Source organism: Astyanax mexicanus, chromosome 4 (genome assembly GCF_023375975.1).
Source record: "Astyanax mexicanus isolate ESR-SI-001 chromosome 4, AstMex3_surface, whole genome shotgun sequence".
Taxonomy (NCBI): domain Eukaryota; kingdom Metazoa; phylum Chordata; class Actinopteri; order Characiformes; family Acestrorhamphidae; genus Astyanax; species Astyanax mexicanus.
The window spans coordinates 28,838,476-28,855,523 of record NC_064411.1 but is presented as its reverse complement, the minus strand read 5'-3'; the positions used below and the strand labels follow the sequence as shown (position 1 = coordinate 28,855,523).

General features: G+C 41.6%; 1 protein-coding gene across 2 annotated transcripts in view; it reads left to right on the top strand.

Moving 5' to 3' along the window:
- adcy8 (adenylate cyclase 8 (brain)) overlaps positions 1 to 17,048 on the top strand; it is a 145,940-nt gene that overhangs the window by 54,351 nt on the left and 74,541 nt on the right. For both annotated transcript variants that reach the window (XM_022679260.2, XM_022679261.2), the window contains 2 exons: positions 317 to 428; positions 13,547 to 13,674. In XM_022679260.2, the coding sequence (XP_022534981.2) occupies positions 317 to 428; positions 13,547 to 13,674 (240 nt within the window). The remainder of the gene's footprint in view (positions 1 to 316; positions 429 to 13,546; positions 13,675 to 17,048) is intronic.

Here is a 17,048-nt window from a genome sequence, read left to right as displayed (position 1 = left end):
GATCTTTTACTAGAACAGCCTCTGATGTGCCTCTAGTGGAAGACTCCAGTGTTGTTACATTCACAAAGAAGCCTGTTTTCTATGTGAATCCTGGTGATGCAGCTTGCCATCAGCTGCTGGAGCCCTGAGAGAGCACAGTTGTGGATATACAGCTGAGCAGCAGCTGGATTGGACAATTGGCCTAGCTTAATTAAAGTTAGAAATAAATCAAATAAAATATTATTGGGTTAGAAATGAAACTTTTTTTTGCTTTCTTATTGTCTACATGCTAATTTTCTCTCTATCTCGGGTGTGTGTGTGTGTGTTTATCCTACAGTATTCTCTTTGCTGATGTGAAGGGTTTCACTAACCTGTCCACCACCCTCTCGGCTCAGGAGCTCGTCCGAATGCTCAATGAACTCTTCGCCCGCTTCGACCGCCTCGCACACGTGAGTGCCCCGACATAACACACTGTCACACACACACACACACACACACACACACACTCACACACACACACACACACACACACACAGTGTAATGTGACAAGATCAAACATGACCTCACAAGTGCTTGCAGGATCTCACAGAAGATGAATCTTGCTGACTCCGTCAGTCCATCCTCAGTGTCTGTCTGTGTCTATGTGTGTGTGTGTGTGTGTACAGTATGTGTGTGTGTGTGTGAGTGTCCTATTCCAGACTATTTCTCATTACATGCAGACAGCACACACTGCTCCACTTAAAATAATGTGCATGTGGGCATTGACATCCATCTGTTTATATATATTGTCAAAAAATGGTTGCAAGAACAGCTGCATCCAGAAGGAAGAGGATTTGGACGATTTTTCATGACTGAAAACCACACACTCAGCTCTGCTGCTCATCACACAGTTGCATGTTCCGCACAAATGTGGCTCCATTTAAAAGAGAAAAGAACAGGCTTTCCAATGATATAAGATGTATTACTAAGAAGCATTGTTACAACAAAGAAAATCTACCAAATCTACCAAACACAAATATTTAAAAATATCCATACTTTTTGTGCTATATTTTATTGGTACCACTTTAAAATAAGACTACTACTAATTAGGTTGTAAATGCCTTAAAAATCATTAATAATCAGTTATAACACATACATAGAAAGGGCAACAGTATAGATGGCTGTGGGTTCACTATTTGGCAAACAACAGGTCATTGTTGCCCTTTCTATGTATGCGTTATAACTGATTATTAATGATTTTTAAGGCATTTACAACCTAATTAGTAACCATTAATAAACTAATTGTAAACCATTTATAAACCCATTATAAAGGCAGTCTTATTTCAAAGTGGTGCCATTTTATTTATTGTGCCACACATACGGAAATACTGTGTAATGCGTCTGTAACACTACAACATGCCATATGTCTCAGCGTGGAGTTGTAGAGGTTCCTAATGGTGTCCTGTGATAATCCATCCCATGCAGCTCGAATAAGAGTACTAGAGTGTTGATAGCACATCCAAAAACCATCCCTTTTTCATACATTTTTAATTAGGGAAAGGTTTGCCGATGCAGCTGGTCATGGCATAGTATCTGTGTCAGTGACAGTAGCAGTATGTGAACAACAGTGATGTCAGTAATGTGTTACTTAGTAATCTGATGTGTTACTATTTCCAATCCAGTAATCAGAATAAAGTTACTTATCCAAATGACTGTACGTTACTTTTTTGTCACTTTCCGTAGTAAAAATATATTCTAGTGTCTGGCTGGATGCGTTGAAAGAATGGACAAGAAAGAAGTTTACAGTCGTCGCTTTATTACTGGAACTGTCTAGCAAGCTAACTAGCTAACAGGCTAAAACTAGCACTCGGGCTGAACACACACACACACACACACACACAGCGATCCCCACTTCTTCTGCTCCTCACACACACACAAAAAGATGCCACGCTCTCCACATCACACACACAGCGAGCCTCCCTTCTTCTGCTTCTCACACACACACACACACACAAAAAGATTCCACACTCTCCACATCACACACACACACCACGAGCTTCACCTTCTTCTGCTTCTCACACACACAGACACACACACAGCGAGCCTCCCTTCTTCTGCTCCTCAAACACACACACACACACACAAAAAGATGCCACGCTCTCCACATCACACACACACACATACACACACACATTGAGCTTCCCTTCTTCTGCTCCTCACACACCCACAAAGAGATGCCCACTGTTCACATCACACACACACACACACACACACACACATACAAAACCCGTGCTCTCTCGGCCACCCCCCACCTATGCTCTCCCCCAATCACACGCTAGTCTTATGCCCTAAACACAATTGTGCATGTTTTACCAGTCAGTAAACACAAAACATTACTGCAGATTCACTTACAGTATATTTTACTTTCTTTCTTGCGTCTCGGGGAGTGTTTTTCAAACTAACTGTGCCATCAGTGGTGTTGCATTGTTACTATGTAACACGGATGAAAACGTAAAACCAAATGTAATTTCAAGAGAACAGCAATATGTGCCTCTGATCAGCAAGTCTGAGGCTGTGATCCTGCACACACACACACACACACACACACACACACACACACACATCTCCCGTTATCCCATGCCTGTAGCAAGCTACTGCCAGACTGCATCTGCAGATGCTAACTGGTCATGGTGTGACAGAGTGTGAAGGAGCAGGCTAGTGATGCACTGCACAGAGATCGCCCGCTGCTCCAGGAAGCTTAATGTGCTAAAGGCACAAAACACTCCGAGGGCACACACACACACACATACACACACATTCTTAAAAATGGTGGAAATGCCAGATTTTTATAGGGTATAGAAATCGTAATATTTTTATCACTGTTATTCTTATTTTTGCAAATTCTAGAAACACAGAAATGCTGGTTTCTGATATATAATTTAAATGAGAATGTGTCAAACATACTGTACATGGATTTGCTCTTACTCAATCCCTGCCCACACACACACACAAACATACCCTCGCACACACACACACACACACACACACACACACATATGAACACGTGTGCTGGAATGCTTGCATGTTAACATTCTAATCATTGTAAAGTACTTCTCATAGTCATTAGTGCAGTAGGGGGCCAAGCACTCTTAGCCACGCGAATCAGAAACAACCCGTATCTAACCAACCACGAGCCGGCGCACCCATGCATAATGGAGATATTCAAATGAGGCGCATGCATCTGATAGAATGATGGGTAATGTCCTCATAAAAAAGGCATCAGTTGTGTATCACTGTCAGCGTGATGCCACGTATATATTTACATATACATACATATGTATGCTGCTAGAATTCAAGGTGCGTTTTGCGTTCCCAAGATAAAGCCTTTTATCGTTAGATTATTACATTGTAAAAAATATCTTTATATATTTTAGTAAAAAAAAAACACTAAATATATTAATTTGTGAATTAATGCTAATAAAAATAATGTATGTCACACCGAAGCCTGTGTCTGTATTCTGCTTCTGTCCTCTGTTCTCGTGTTTTGGTTACTCCCCCACGTGCTACTAGAGCACATGGCTTTGTTGTGTTATTGTTCTGTCTCTGCCTTAGCCCCTCACAAGTCATTAGTGTTGTCACCATGTTTCTTGTTTGTAAACCCGTCCCCTTGATTCCTTCCCCAGGTGTTTCTTATCCTCTCTGTGTATATATAGCCTATAGTTTCAGTGTTTCCTGGTTGAGTCTTTTGTATTTTTTGTGTTTCTTTTGTCCAGGTCTGTTGTTTTGTGTGTTTAGTTTGAGTTGTGTTCCATAGATTCCATGTTTGCATGTTAAGTTTGTCTAGTCTTAGATCTCAGTGTTGTTCCTAGTGTTGTTATAGAGTTTCTTCTTTTCTTACCTTAGCCTAGTCTTAGTTCTTGTCTTTGTTAATTTAGTTTCCCAGTCTTGTTTCTTAGTTGTTATGTTACCCATGTTTGCTTTCAGTTGTGCTTTTGTACAGTATATTATGTTTGTTTAAATAGATCTTTTATCTGCACCTACATCCCTCCGACTCATCCGTGACAGTATGTTTTAGGCACAGTTTATTAATACAGTTATTTAAAAAAAAAGAATATTAAATACTTAATTTAATTATATTAAGTTCAAAATGAATTAACATGAAATATTAAGTATAATGAAGTATAATGTTTAGTTTTGTGCTAAGTCTATTAACAGTTATAAATTAGTTCCACATCATTTCTAATTTATTTAAAATATGTACTTTTAGTATGTAAAAAAAATAAAAAACACTCTACTACCACCATATTTTACTGTCGGCACCTTTTGTTTTGTCTGTTTTCACAGCATTGTACAGCTCTGGAAAAAATAAGAGACCCCTTAAAAATGATAAGTTTCTTTGATTTTACCAAATTGATCAATTACCATACCTCTGGAATATAATCAAGAGGAAGATGTTGTCTGTAGTTTATAGAATAAAACAACAATGTTCATTTTACTCAAACATGTACCTATAAATAGCAAAATCATAGAAACTGATACAGGAACTGTATATACAAAGAACTTAAGTAAATCTTGAAAAATTATTGTTTAAATGAAAATGTTGCTGTCTGTGTTGAAAAATGTTGCAACACAGAAGGCATATATTATATTGATATATTGACACTTATGGTCGTGTTCAATCAGCAGCGCTGCTGTATTGCAGTATTTCCAGGCTCCAGGTCTTCAGAAAGTAATGTTCATTATTGAATATGAGGAAAAATCGAAGCTGTCAGTCAAACGATAGCAGCATGTAGGACCCAGGTGTTTTATTCTGAGGCTTTATTGACTTCCATTGAGGTTTTTGCTTTTTGTAAAGCTGATTTTTGAGAAATGCTGTGAGCAATGATGATGATCACCATTCCATCTCATCACCAGAAGTTCTGGATGGAGCTACAGAATTCTATAGAATAGTCTTTAGAATTCATTTGCATTGATTATTTAGGAAAATCTGAGAAAAATATCACTTGGAACACGGTGTATGATGATTTTTACGATCTTCATGGTTTGTGATTCATGTGTGCTGAGTGCCAGTGTTATACCAAATTCAGCACCCCCGTCAGGAAAAGCACCCCCTCTCGGGACCGCATGTGCACTGTCTTCTTGGTTTAATTTTACTTAGAAAATGGAAATACCTAAGATACTCTTCTAAGCTAATGAAAAATAATCATGTCACATGCAGCCTCTCACGTGAGGGGGTGCTTTTCCTGGCGGGGGTGTTGAAATCTGCACTTCGCCATGAAAAGCACCCCCTTTCGGGAGCGCGTACGCATCGTTTTCTTAATAAAAGCAGAGATAATTCACGTTATCTTTACTTAAAAATATGTGCCCAAATCACGGTTGTCTCAGTCACGTTTATTTCATGTTTGGGTCATCAGAAAGAAGGGGTGCTGAATTCTGGCAGGGGGGCTGAATTCGGCCCAACACCGGCATCGTACGTATATGGGTTTGTCCATAATACGTAGGAGAATTTAGAATGCGCTTTATAGTCGTGCAGATTGCATAGAAGCCATATAAATCAGGGTTAGCATTTATCAGTATTTCTGTCACCCTGCCAGAGAGATGTGATTTATCATGTATAGAGCAGTCTGTTCCCAACAGCCGTTCTGCTGCTTACTGCAAAGCCCGCTAACAACAGGATTAGCCGAAACACAAGCACATGCCCACATGCTGAGAGTGAGCGGGTTTTTGTTTATGCATTGCTTTTGTGAGGGCGGGATATAGAGATAGTCGGTAATTCTGTCAGCATCTGCAGTGGCACTCATAGACATACGCTCAGTTTTGATATTTTGATTTATTTTATTTTATGATGGTCGTGTTCAATCAGTATTACAGCCGGAGAAGCTATATGATTCCCAGCTCCCAGATCTTCAGAAAGTGATGTTCAATATTGGATATGAGGGGAAAACGAATCTGTCAGTCAAACGTTAGCAGCATGTAGGACTGCGCTTATTAGAATACACCCTGACCCAGGTGTCTTCAGGTGATTGAATTCAGAATGAATCGCGACCTAAAAACGCGACGCCATCTAGAGGAACTAATCTAGCAGAATGTTATTAGCTGCAGTGATGGGCAGTGTTTGAATGTTTCACGTGAGATATCTCATATTAAGCTGCAGTTCACCACAGCAGCATGTTGAGTACAGTACCAGACAAAAGTTTAGGCACAAGGTTTTTTATTTTTATGTTTTTACTACATTGTAAATGAATACTGAAATTATTCAGACCATGAAGGAACACATAAGGAATTATTTAGTAACTTAAAAGTGTTCAACAAACCAAAATACTCTGTGTAGAAGCATTTAATTGGCTCTTATCTGGGGTTAGGATGTTAACTTGCAGTTTCTGAGGCTGGTAACTCTGATGAACTTGTACAACAGAAGTAACTCCTGCTCTTTCATGTGGACAGGATTTTTGCAGCACGGACAATTCTAGCCAGAAGCTGCAGGTCACAATCATTATCATTCATTTTTATAGCTAGGGTTGCCATCTTTATATCATAAAAAAAATGTATTAAATGATTACATTTCCATTTAACTCATTAAGAGAACAAAAATGTAGATTTTTGAAACATTAAACTGTACATGTACAAATAATAAAATTAATAAAATTCAGATCATAATATTTGTGTACGCTTCTTATTCTAACCATGTTTATAATAGTAAATTATATAAAGTCAAACTAATTCCAATAAATTAACAGGTTTTCTCACCTGCTGCTCGCTGAGGAGAAACTGAAGAGCATGTGTGTTCATTTAAACTCCCAATAACAAACAAAAACTACGTTGGCAAGTTGGCAACACTGTTGGAGAACAGCAGGAGGAACGCAGAAATGGAGAAAGAGGATGACACAGAGGGGGTTCGAACGACTGAGGGGAAGAGGGAAACGAGAGAGACGAGAGAAACGAGGCGCTGAGGCGAAGTTGGTGCCGCGCCAGGGGTGCGAGAGCTGCAGCAGCGGCGAGGGGGTTTGGACGACTGAGGGAGGGGGAGTTGGACAACTGAGGGAGGGGGAGTTGGACGACTGAGGGAGGGGGAGTTGGACGACTGAGGGAGGGGGAGTTGGACGACTGAGGGAGGGGGAGTTGGACGACTGAGGGGAAGAGAGACGAGAGAGGAGAGACGAGGCGCTGAGGCGAAGTTGGTGCCGCACCGGCGTCGCGGCCTGATGACGTCACCCGCTCAACTCGCTGCCGCTGCAGCTCTCGCGCCCCTGGCGCGGCACCAACTTCGCCTCGTCTCTCCTCTCTCGTCTCTCTTCCCCTCAGTCGTCCAACTCCCCCTCCCTCAGTCGTCCAACTCCCCCTCCCTCAGTTGTCCAACTCCCCCTCCCTCAGTCGTCCAAACCCCCTCGCCGCTGCTGCAGCTCTCGCACCCCTGGCGCGGCACCAACTTCGCCTCAGCGCCTCGTTTCTCTCGTCTCTCTCGTTTCCCTCTTCCCCTCAGTCGTTCGAACCCCCTCTCTGTCATCCTCTTTCTCCATTTCTGCGTTCCTCCTGCTGTTCTCCAACAGTGTTGCCAACTTGCCAACGTAGTTTTTGTTTGTTATTGGGAGTTTAAATGAACACACATGCTCTTCAGTTTCTCCTCAGCGAGCAGCAGGTGCTGCCGCGAGCCCCGCCCACGACACTCACAGCGCAGTCTCAGTCAGACCACACACTCACACCGCTCTTCGAACACGCTGCAACGAACTGCGCATACCTAAAGCCGCCGCTGACTGTCCAAAAAAATAAATAAATAAATAAAATAAAAAAAAAACGTAATCATGAAATTTACGTTAAAATGGAGTTATTTTCAGAAGTCTCTGCCTATTTATAAAAGCAACGGACGTAGTTCATTTGTTAGAGTTCATTTGTAACATTCTAACATTTAAGGGGTTTTAATCACAAATTGCAGCCAATGGCTACTTTCCTTACTGAGCAGTTGGCAACACTATTCTCCAACCCGTCCCTTCCAGCCAGCGTTTCTCCTTCCTTTACTCCGTCAATTCTCTTCCCGCCTCCTCTCTCGCCGTTTCTCACCGGGCTGCAGCACCCGCTCAGCTCCTTGCTGGAGCTTCATGACCTTCATTCTCCATCTACAGCGCCGCCCCCTCAGCTCGCGCTGCGGTTCATCTCCAACACTGGAACCCTGCTACATTCCAAGACGCCCCGGATCTGGAACTTCATTGACGTGTGTTTGCGGGACGAAGCTCCCCATCCCGCGATGGGCCTGGCTGTCTAAGGCTGACGTGGTTTCAGCTTTCAAAATCCTCCCTCTCCATCCTGACTCCTGGCGCCTTTTCAGAGTCCGTTTCTCAGTTCACCTTGCTTTCGGGTGCAAAGTAACCCCAAGCTTCGACTCCTTTGCTAAGGCGCTCTGCTGGATTTGCTTAACACGGGCCCCAGTTCGTGCTCCACCTCCTGGGTAACTTCGTCATCGGTCCTCCTTCCTCTCCCCTCTCGATGGGTCTTGAAGCCATGACCAGCGCTTTCACTCGCCTCCGTGCCCCGCCGTCGGAGAACTCCGTTGGTCCCTCCACATCTCTCGAGTTTCTTGGGATCTTTCTGGACTCCGCCTCCTTTCAAGTCTCCCCGCCCGTATCTAGCACCGTCTTTCCCCCCTCGGCCACTTTAATCACAACCCAAAATCGAACCCAGGGTCGTTCTTTCATTTCCCGCCTCCTCCGTTTGGCTTTTTCGTCCGAGCCCTCCACCATTCGTTATGCTCAACTGATACTGCACGTCAGAGCTCCATTTCTGGCTGTGCCTCCTCTGCAATCGAACGGGTTTTTCTTCTACGCCAACGCAGCTTCCAGCTCTTTTGATATTAAGCTATTCACAGATGCCGCTCCTTCCTCTGGTCGCTTCTGCTTGGCCGGAGAACTTCATCTGCGCAGCCGCGCGATTCTTCTGCGCTCTCTGGACTTATATGCGGTCCTCGTCGCTGCCCTCCTTTGGGGACATGAATGGTCAAAATCTATTCTACTCCACTCTGTTCAATCTCGCCGCAGTCCACATCAAAAAAAAAAAAAAAAAAAAAAAAAGTTGCTCCAAATCGCTAGAAATCTTGCCTTTTATCCGTCGTCTCACTTGGCACTCCATTAAGCATCAGTTCACCACTAAAGCTGTTCACACCTCAGGTCCATTTAATTCGATCGCAGATAGAATTTAATTCTATTCTTTTTCGTTTTCAGTTACAGAAATTCAGATCCTTGGCTCCGCATGCAAATGCAACCCAACCTCGGTACCTTCATTTTCACAAACTACACTTCACCTAACCCCCGTGTAAACGAACTGATCTTCCAAGCTCAACAAACCATCCTTTCAGCCGTCCTTCTACTTAGATTCCTCAGATGCTCAGAATTTACTTCCCTTAAAATCTCCCACAACTCCTTCTCAGCCCCTAATTTCAGATCTCATCATCCTTGACTCAGATACCCTTACCTTCAAGAATGAAGCAAACGGACCAAATTGGCAAAAACCACGATCCTCTATCTATTCAAACTTGACTCACCCCTCAGCCCGTACGAACCACTCGTCCACCACTTAATCTCCGCCTCTTTCAACAAGCATCACCTTTAGATCCTCTGTTCACAACGGAATCTAGTAGTATAATCTCAAAGCACTGGTTCCTACACATCTCCGTCGCATCCTTTCTCCCAGTAGTTACTCACCAGATCAATTCTCCGCCCACTCAGTTTACATCGTGCAGCATCCAACGCCTCCAGACAAGGAATCTCCGAGCACACGATCAAGCTCCCCGGCCGGTGGTCTTCCCAAGCTTATAACCTATACATCCGTTCCCAACCAGACGGTTTGAGACAGGCTCATTCCAAACTAGCTTCCACCCAAGCTCCAATTTTGGGGATATAACTGCACGCTTCTTCAAGCACGCAGTTCAGAACTCCAGCCCAAATTTCCCTGAGTTCCCTCCCCTTTTTCCTTCTTCTTTCTCTACTTCTTTAGGCGTGGTCCGCACTTAGCAAAATGATGTTATGTAATAACAAAAGTTTGGGAGAAGGACCACGCCCGAACTCTACGTTCTAACTCCACCCCGTATCAATCAACCGTCCTATAAATACCTCCCCTAACTAACTATCTCTCGTGATGAAAGTTCGCAACCCACCTCCTCCCCAACAACCCCCTTTTTCTACTCTTCCACTTCTCATTAAATAAAAAGGGGGGGATATAACTGCACGCTTCTTCAAGCACGCAGTTCAGAACTCCAGCCCAAATTTCCCTGAGTTCCCTCCCCTTTTTCCTTCTTCTTTCTCTACTTCTTTAGGCGTGGTCCGCACTTAGCAAATCACGTTCATCCCTGAGAATGAAATAATCTGAATTACTAACAGCGTTAACAGCGAGAAAACGATCATAATTCCACTATTTACACATTAAATCATTGAGTTACAGGTTAATCTACAGTTATTCCCTCTAACTGTTCTACCTGTAACACTGTACGACCGCATGACGCTGCTATAGCGCACCGGTGGGGTTAGCTTACCATGCTAGCGGGGGTTAGCTTAGCGCCCCGGCCGCATTTGGTATATGGAAATCCAGCAAACGCGTTTAGCTTAACCTGTGAATCTGATAAAATGCTAAGCTAACGGTAGCTTCAACTGGTCAGGTCTTACTTTAAAATAAGTACAGGAGAAAACAACACTGGAAAACAACTTAAAGCCCCACTAAGTAGGATTTCCTTGATTTTTGATCTTTTTAAAGAAGTAAAATTACAGCTTGAAACTCACTGCAGCGCTGCATTGAGGTGTAATAGGAGGAATAGCGGTGCTCTCGTGTCTGTGCCGGAGCTCCTCTGAGCTCAAACCAGACTCTGTAAGTTTTCCGAGGCGGCTGCGACCAACGCTCGCGAGAACTGCGACCTGCTTTCCGACCTATAGTTTTAACAGTTCTACAAGGACTACTGGTTCATTCTTTACAAACTAACATACAGACACTCTGGCAGAAGCTGGAAAGAGAACGAATATGTCTGTGAAAGCCAGAAAACGAGAAAGAGAAACTAATACGCCTGAAACATTTATTACACTCTGCAACTGTAGGGGGAGCCCACGAGCACAAAATCTCAATCCTACCTAGTGGAGCTTTAAAACCGTGTAAAATGTACTCATTTCATAAACACAACTGTAATATGATCTGTGGTTTAAAACGCACAGGAAATCCAATGCTTCCAATCATTTTAACAGAGAAAAATCACTTGGAGAGACTTGTTGCTGAACATCTTTTTTTAACAAGAATCCACCTTGATCTGAATTAATATAAGCTAATCCCCTATTTTTGCACCCTCATTTTAGTGCTATGTTGTAGTGTGTAACCCCTTGTAGGTGTGAGTGGTCTGACACCATGTCCAGGGGGGTATTCCCGTCGGGAAAGCTCTGGACACACTAGCTAGATAAGAAAGTGAATGGATGGGCTATTGAGCACCTCCTGTTGTGAGGATGTATTGAATGTGACAGGACTGTTGGGTGATATATTGCCGAAGCTGCAGCATTAAGCTTGTATTTCCTCTGATTAAGGAGCGTTTTTCCACAGGGCTGTGTTTTGTCACGAGCACTATCCTCTCAGTGCTCTTCCACTGGCCTGTAGCCTTTAGCGCTAGCAGCTGAAGCATGCTATTATGACTCACAGCGCGGCTAATTGTGGCAGTGTGCGGTGTTTAGTGTTGATGAGCGGCGCTAACAGCCATCGTGGTCTTTTGTCCTGCGCGGTTGTTTACCGAGCCACGAGCGCATGTAAACACAGCGGCAGGCATGAGTAATAGATACCTGTGCAGCTGAGTGAGACTGCCGTGCTCTCTGTGTTCATTATTTGTGCACAGCGGTCCGTCACACCCACGACACTAACGCTCAAATGCTAACGACTTTTTTTACTGATGTGTTTTGACAGCTGGGAGAGACTCCTAGTTTACGATGTGTTTCAATTCTGATTATATAGAATATATGAAGAGATAAATGTAAATGATAAATGTACCATGACACTTTGAATAAAATTCTGATTATTATTCACAATATTATTTTTTTAGGTTTCTTATTCTAACAGTGTTTATTATTAATATTAATGATAAAGTCAAACTAATTCAAATAAATTGAACTGTTTTTTCTTTCTCTCTTTCACTCTCTCTCTCTCTTTCTCTCTCGTGCTCTCTCGCTCATTTTCTCTCTCTTTCTCTCTCTCTCATGCTGTCCCTTTCTTTTACTCTCTCTTTTATGCTATCCATCTCATGCTCTCTCTCTTACTTTGTCACTCACATGCTCCTTCGCTCTCTTTCTCACTCTTTCTCTCTCTCATGCTTTCTCTCCTATTTTCTCACTCACATGCTCTCTCTCTCTTTCTCTCTCATACTTTTTCTCTCACTCTCTTTCTCGTGCTCTCTTTCTTACTTTCTTGCTCACATGATCTCTCGCTCTCTTTCTCTCTTACTTTCTCTCTCTCTCATACTTTTCCTATCACTTACTTTCTCGCTCTCATGCTCTCTCGCTCATTATCTCTCTCTTTCTCTCTCTCTCTCTCATGCTTCTCCTTTCTTTTACTTTCTCTCTTTTATGCTATCCATCTCATGCTCTCTCTCTCTTACTTTCTCACTCACATGCTCCTTCGCTCTTTTTCTCTCTTACTTTCTCTCTCTCATGCTGTCTCGCTCATTTTCTCTTTCTTTCTCTCTCTCTCTCTCTCTCTCTCTCTCTCATGCTTTCTCTTTTTTTACTCTCTCTCTTTTATGCTATCCATCTCATGCTCTCTTTCTTACTTTCTCACTCACATGCTCCTTCGCTCTCTTTCTCTCTCTTACTTTCTCTCTCTCATGCTTTCTCTCCTACTTTCTCACTCACATGGTCTCTCACTCTCTTTCTCATACTTTTTCTCTCACTCTCTTTCTCTCTCATACTTTTTCTCTCATGCTCTCTCACTCTCTTTCTCTCTCATACTTTTTCTTTCATGCTCTCTCACTCTCTTTCTCTCTTATACTTTTTCTCTCATGCTCTCTCACTATCTTTCTCTCTCGTAATTTTCTCTCATGCTCTCTCTCTCACGCTCTCTTTCTTACTTTCTTGCTCACATGATCTCTCACTCTCTTTCTCTCTTACTTTCTCGCTCTCTCATGCTCTTCCTCTCACTTACTTTCTCGCTCTCATGCTCTTTTTCTCTCTGTTACTGTTTCATGCTGTCTTACTTTCTTTCACTTTCTCACTCTCTTATGCTCACATGATCTTTCGCTCTTCTTCTCTCTCTTACTTTCTCTCTCATGCTCTCTCACTCTGTTTCTGTCTGTTGCATTCTCATGCTATCCCTCTCTCTTACATTCTCTCTCATGCTCTCTCGCTCTCTGTTTCTCTTTTACTCTCTCTCATGCTAAATGTTTCTCACTCTTTCTCTTACACTCTTTTTTTCTCTTATTCTCTTTCGCTCTCTCATGCTCTCATGCTCTCTTTCTCTCTTTAAATGTCTTTCTTACTCTCTCTTATTTTTTTCTCTCCCTCACTCTCTTTTTCACTCTGTCATGCTCTCTCTCTCTCTCTCTCTCTCTCTCTCTCTCTCTCTCTCTCTCTCTCTCTCTCTCTCTCAGGAACACCACTGTTTGAGGATAAAGATTCTGGGGGATTGTTATTACTGCGTCTCAGGGCTTCCTGAACCCAGGCCAGACCACGCCCACTGCTGTGTGGAAATGGGTTTGAGCATGATCAAAACTATCAGGTAACATCAAAGCAGCACATGAACAACCATGTCAACATCTAGAACACAAGCACATCTAACAACTGACAGCATTCTTTTAAGTGTTTTCATAAAAAAACATTTTTTATAGTGTTATTGTCTCTTAAAGGTGATTTCAGTGTTTTTTTCAAATGGATTTACTACAATCACTGTATAAAACATGGACAGTGCAAGTGTCAGAATGAAGCCACAACAGTATAATGTGTATCTCTGACCATCCCCTTATGTTTCAATTACAAAACAGTCCCACCTGTCTTCATCTAATTTTTTCTTCTAAACAATTCCATCCGTTAGTTTCTCCTGTGCTATTTTTGTCACATTTTTTAGTTTTTAAAGCGTTAATCTGCTATATCGTAAGATGTTGTATCTGAAACAGACAGTCTGCATTACATGGAGTAACTGAGTTGTAGTTGAGCAGTCAGGTAACTTATTGTTTTAACCATATTTTTCACACTTTAAGGCCCACACTTAAAATCCTTAAATCCTTTGAAAATGTATCCAAAATTCAACAGTGCGCCTTATAATCCAGTGCGTCTTATCTATGAATTCTGGCAGTCAGGTTGTAAGGAGCAGTAAAGCCACTCTGCTGAAGTTCAGCTTTATAAGGGTGGGTTTTCAGTGAAGTTTCTCCAGCACAGAGACTGGCGCAGTATTAGCATTAGCCGCTAACCACAGTGCTAGCTCTTTCATCATTCAGAGGCTAATATATATCGAACTGTAGTCTGCGTGTTTACTGTGTTTAAACAAGCTACATGGGACAAACCAGTAGCTGATAGCGCCATGAGTTACTGGAACACTCAGGGTTCCTCAGTGTAGCTCTGTCAGGAGGCATTTACTAGCACTACACGCGACTAACTGTGGCTAGTGCTGCTGCTAACTGCACTAAAATACTGGAAATCTAAGCTTACTGTAAATAAATGGATGTGTTTACCCAAATAAACTGTTTTCAGGAGAGAAATCTCGTTTGACTTTAAAAGAATTTTTATTTTTAAGAATTACAGTGTTGTTTACTTAGCTTAGCTTAGCTTAGCTTAGCTTAGCTTTAAAGTCTCGCCACGCAGCAGTGTCTCTTAAAATGCGCCTTATAATCTGGGGCGCCTTATAGTCCGTAAAATATGGTAGCTTATTTATTTGGTTATTATTGATCATGTGGTGTTATTGTGGTGTTGAACTCTTTGCCCTGTGCAGTTTTTGTTCAGTAAGTCTGATGTTTGCCTAAATGTTCAGTGTGATGTAATTATTTGTTAAACAGTTAATGTTATACATGTTGTATATTTAGTAGTAGTATTTGTACTCAATCAGTTCTCGCATCACATTTATAAATTTCCTTTTCTGGATCGAGACCAGGATCATTCAAAACTCTATCATCACTAGTGCATGCTCACTTACAGCAGCTCTGGTTGGTAAACTCCAGTTTTGACTCAGTAGTTAACAGAGCTGAGCTCCAGTACTGTACTGTTGATGGGAATGAAAATAGTATATAATACATATATATATATATATATATATATATATATATATATATATATATATATATATATATATATATATATATAATACATATAGTACATATAGTATAATATAATAGTATATAATAATACATGAAATCACTTGCTGGATAAACTGAGTATCCAGTGGAAAAAAAATTACTTTACTTGAAGTCCTTTAGGCTGACCTGTAAACTCAATGAAGGTGGTCTGAGAGACTCTTGGTCTGGGACCAAGATTGAGACAGATTACAGCAAAAAGACATTAAATAGAGAAGATCTGAACAATACCTTTGAATGAGCACTTATTCTAAAGTGGCATCAAAGTGGGTTGTAATTGACATACAGGGAAAGACTTCTAGGATAAAGGGAGGATAGAGAGAGAGAGAGAGAGAGAGAGAGAGAGAAAAGAGAGAGGGGATACATTAGAATAGCCCTGTTGATTATCTGTAGAATTTTTTATTGGTCATTTAGGCAGGGCAGTAAACTCAATGAAGGCAGTCTGAGACATTATTGGTCTGGGAGAAGGGAACGGGCCTACTTAATAAGTAAGTAAGTCTGGCTTCACCTCTAATCTCTACAGCACAGACTAATGCATTTGCAAATTTGCCAACATGGCAGATATTTTAACTTTATTTCTGTAGAACTGGATGGAATTGAACCGTGGTATCCATGCCTATATACAGTCATTGATTGCCACAACCTGTAGCAAGTGGTCAATAAAGAACAATTGACTGTATTCAGGAAAGCGTGTCAAAATTATTGAGACAGATTACAGCAAGTAGAGAGCAGTGAACAATACGTTTAAATAAGCACCTATTTTAAAGAAGCAGCAGAAAGGATTGTCTTTGACATACAGAGAAAGGCGGCTAGGGACATGTCTAGGGGAAGGGTGAAAGAGGGTGGAGGGAGAGAGAGAGAGAGAGAGAGAGAAAGAGAGAGAGAGAGACAGGGAGAGAGAGGAAGCATTAGAGTAGCCCTGTTGATTATCTGTAGAGGTTGGATGTCGGATGAGAGGCACTTATGGAACAGGTGCGTGTGTGTGTGTATGTGTGTGTGTGTGTGTGTGTATGTGTGTATGTGTGTGTGTGCATTAGAGGAAAAGTGCAATGTTTGGTTACAGAGCAGTTTCAGGTGGGGTAAAGGGAGCACTTACAGTCAAACACACCACTCAACCTGCAGAGCCACCCACGCACACACACACACACACACACACCGAGCGTTATAATTATGCCACATTCTGGGTAGATGATTAGAAGGAAGAATGACTTGACTAATTATTTAATTGCTAGTTTAATAATTAATCAGTGATCATTATTGAGGAGAACGTATTTTGTAATGCACTTTGGCAGCGAGTTAACAGAAAGTTAAGTATAGTTCAGTTTATTTGTAATTATAATAAAACAAAAATATTGTTTTCCATTCTGGTCTTTGATGTATGACAGCATATACAGCTCTGGACAAAAATAAGAGACCCCCTAAAAATTATAAGTTTCTTTGATTTTACCAAATTGAAAACATCTGGAATATAATCAAGAGAAAGATGGATGATCTCAAGCCATCAAACCAAACTGAACTGCTTGAATTTTTGCACCAGGAGTAAAGGCATAAAGTTATCCAAAAGCAGTGTGTAAGACTGGTGGAGGAGAACATGCCAAGATGCATGAAAACTGTGATTAAAAACCAGGGTTATTCCACCAAAATATTGATTTCTGAACTTTTTTCTTTGCATTATTTGAGGTCTAAAAGCTCTGTATCTTTTTTGTTATTTCAGCCATTTCTAATTCTCTGCAAATAAATGCTCTAAATGACAATATTTGTACTTGGCATGTTGTCTGTAGTTTATAGAATAAAACAACAATGTTTATTT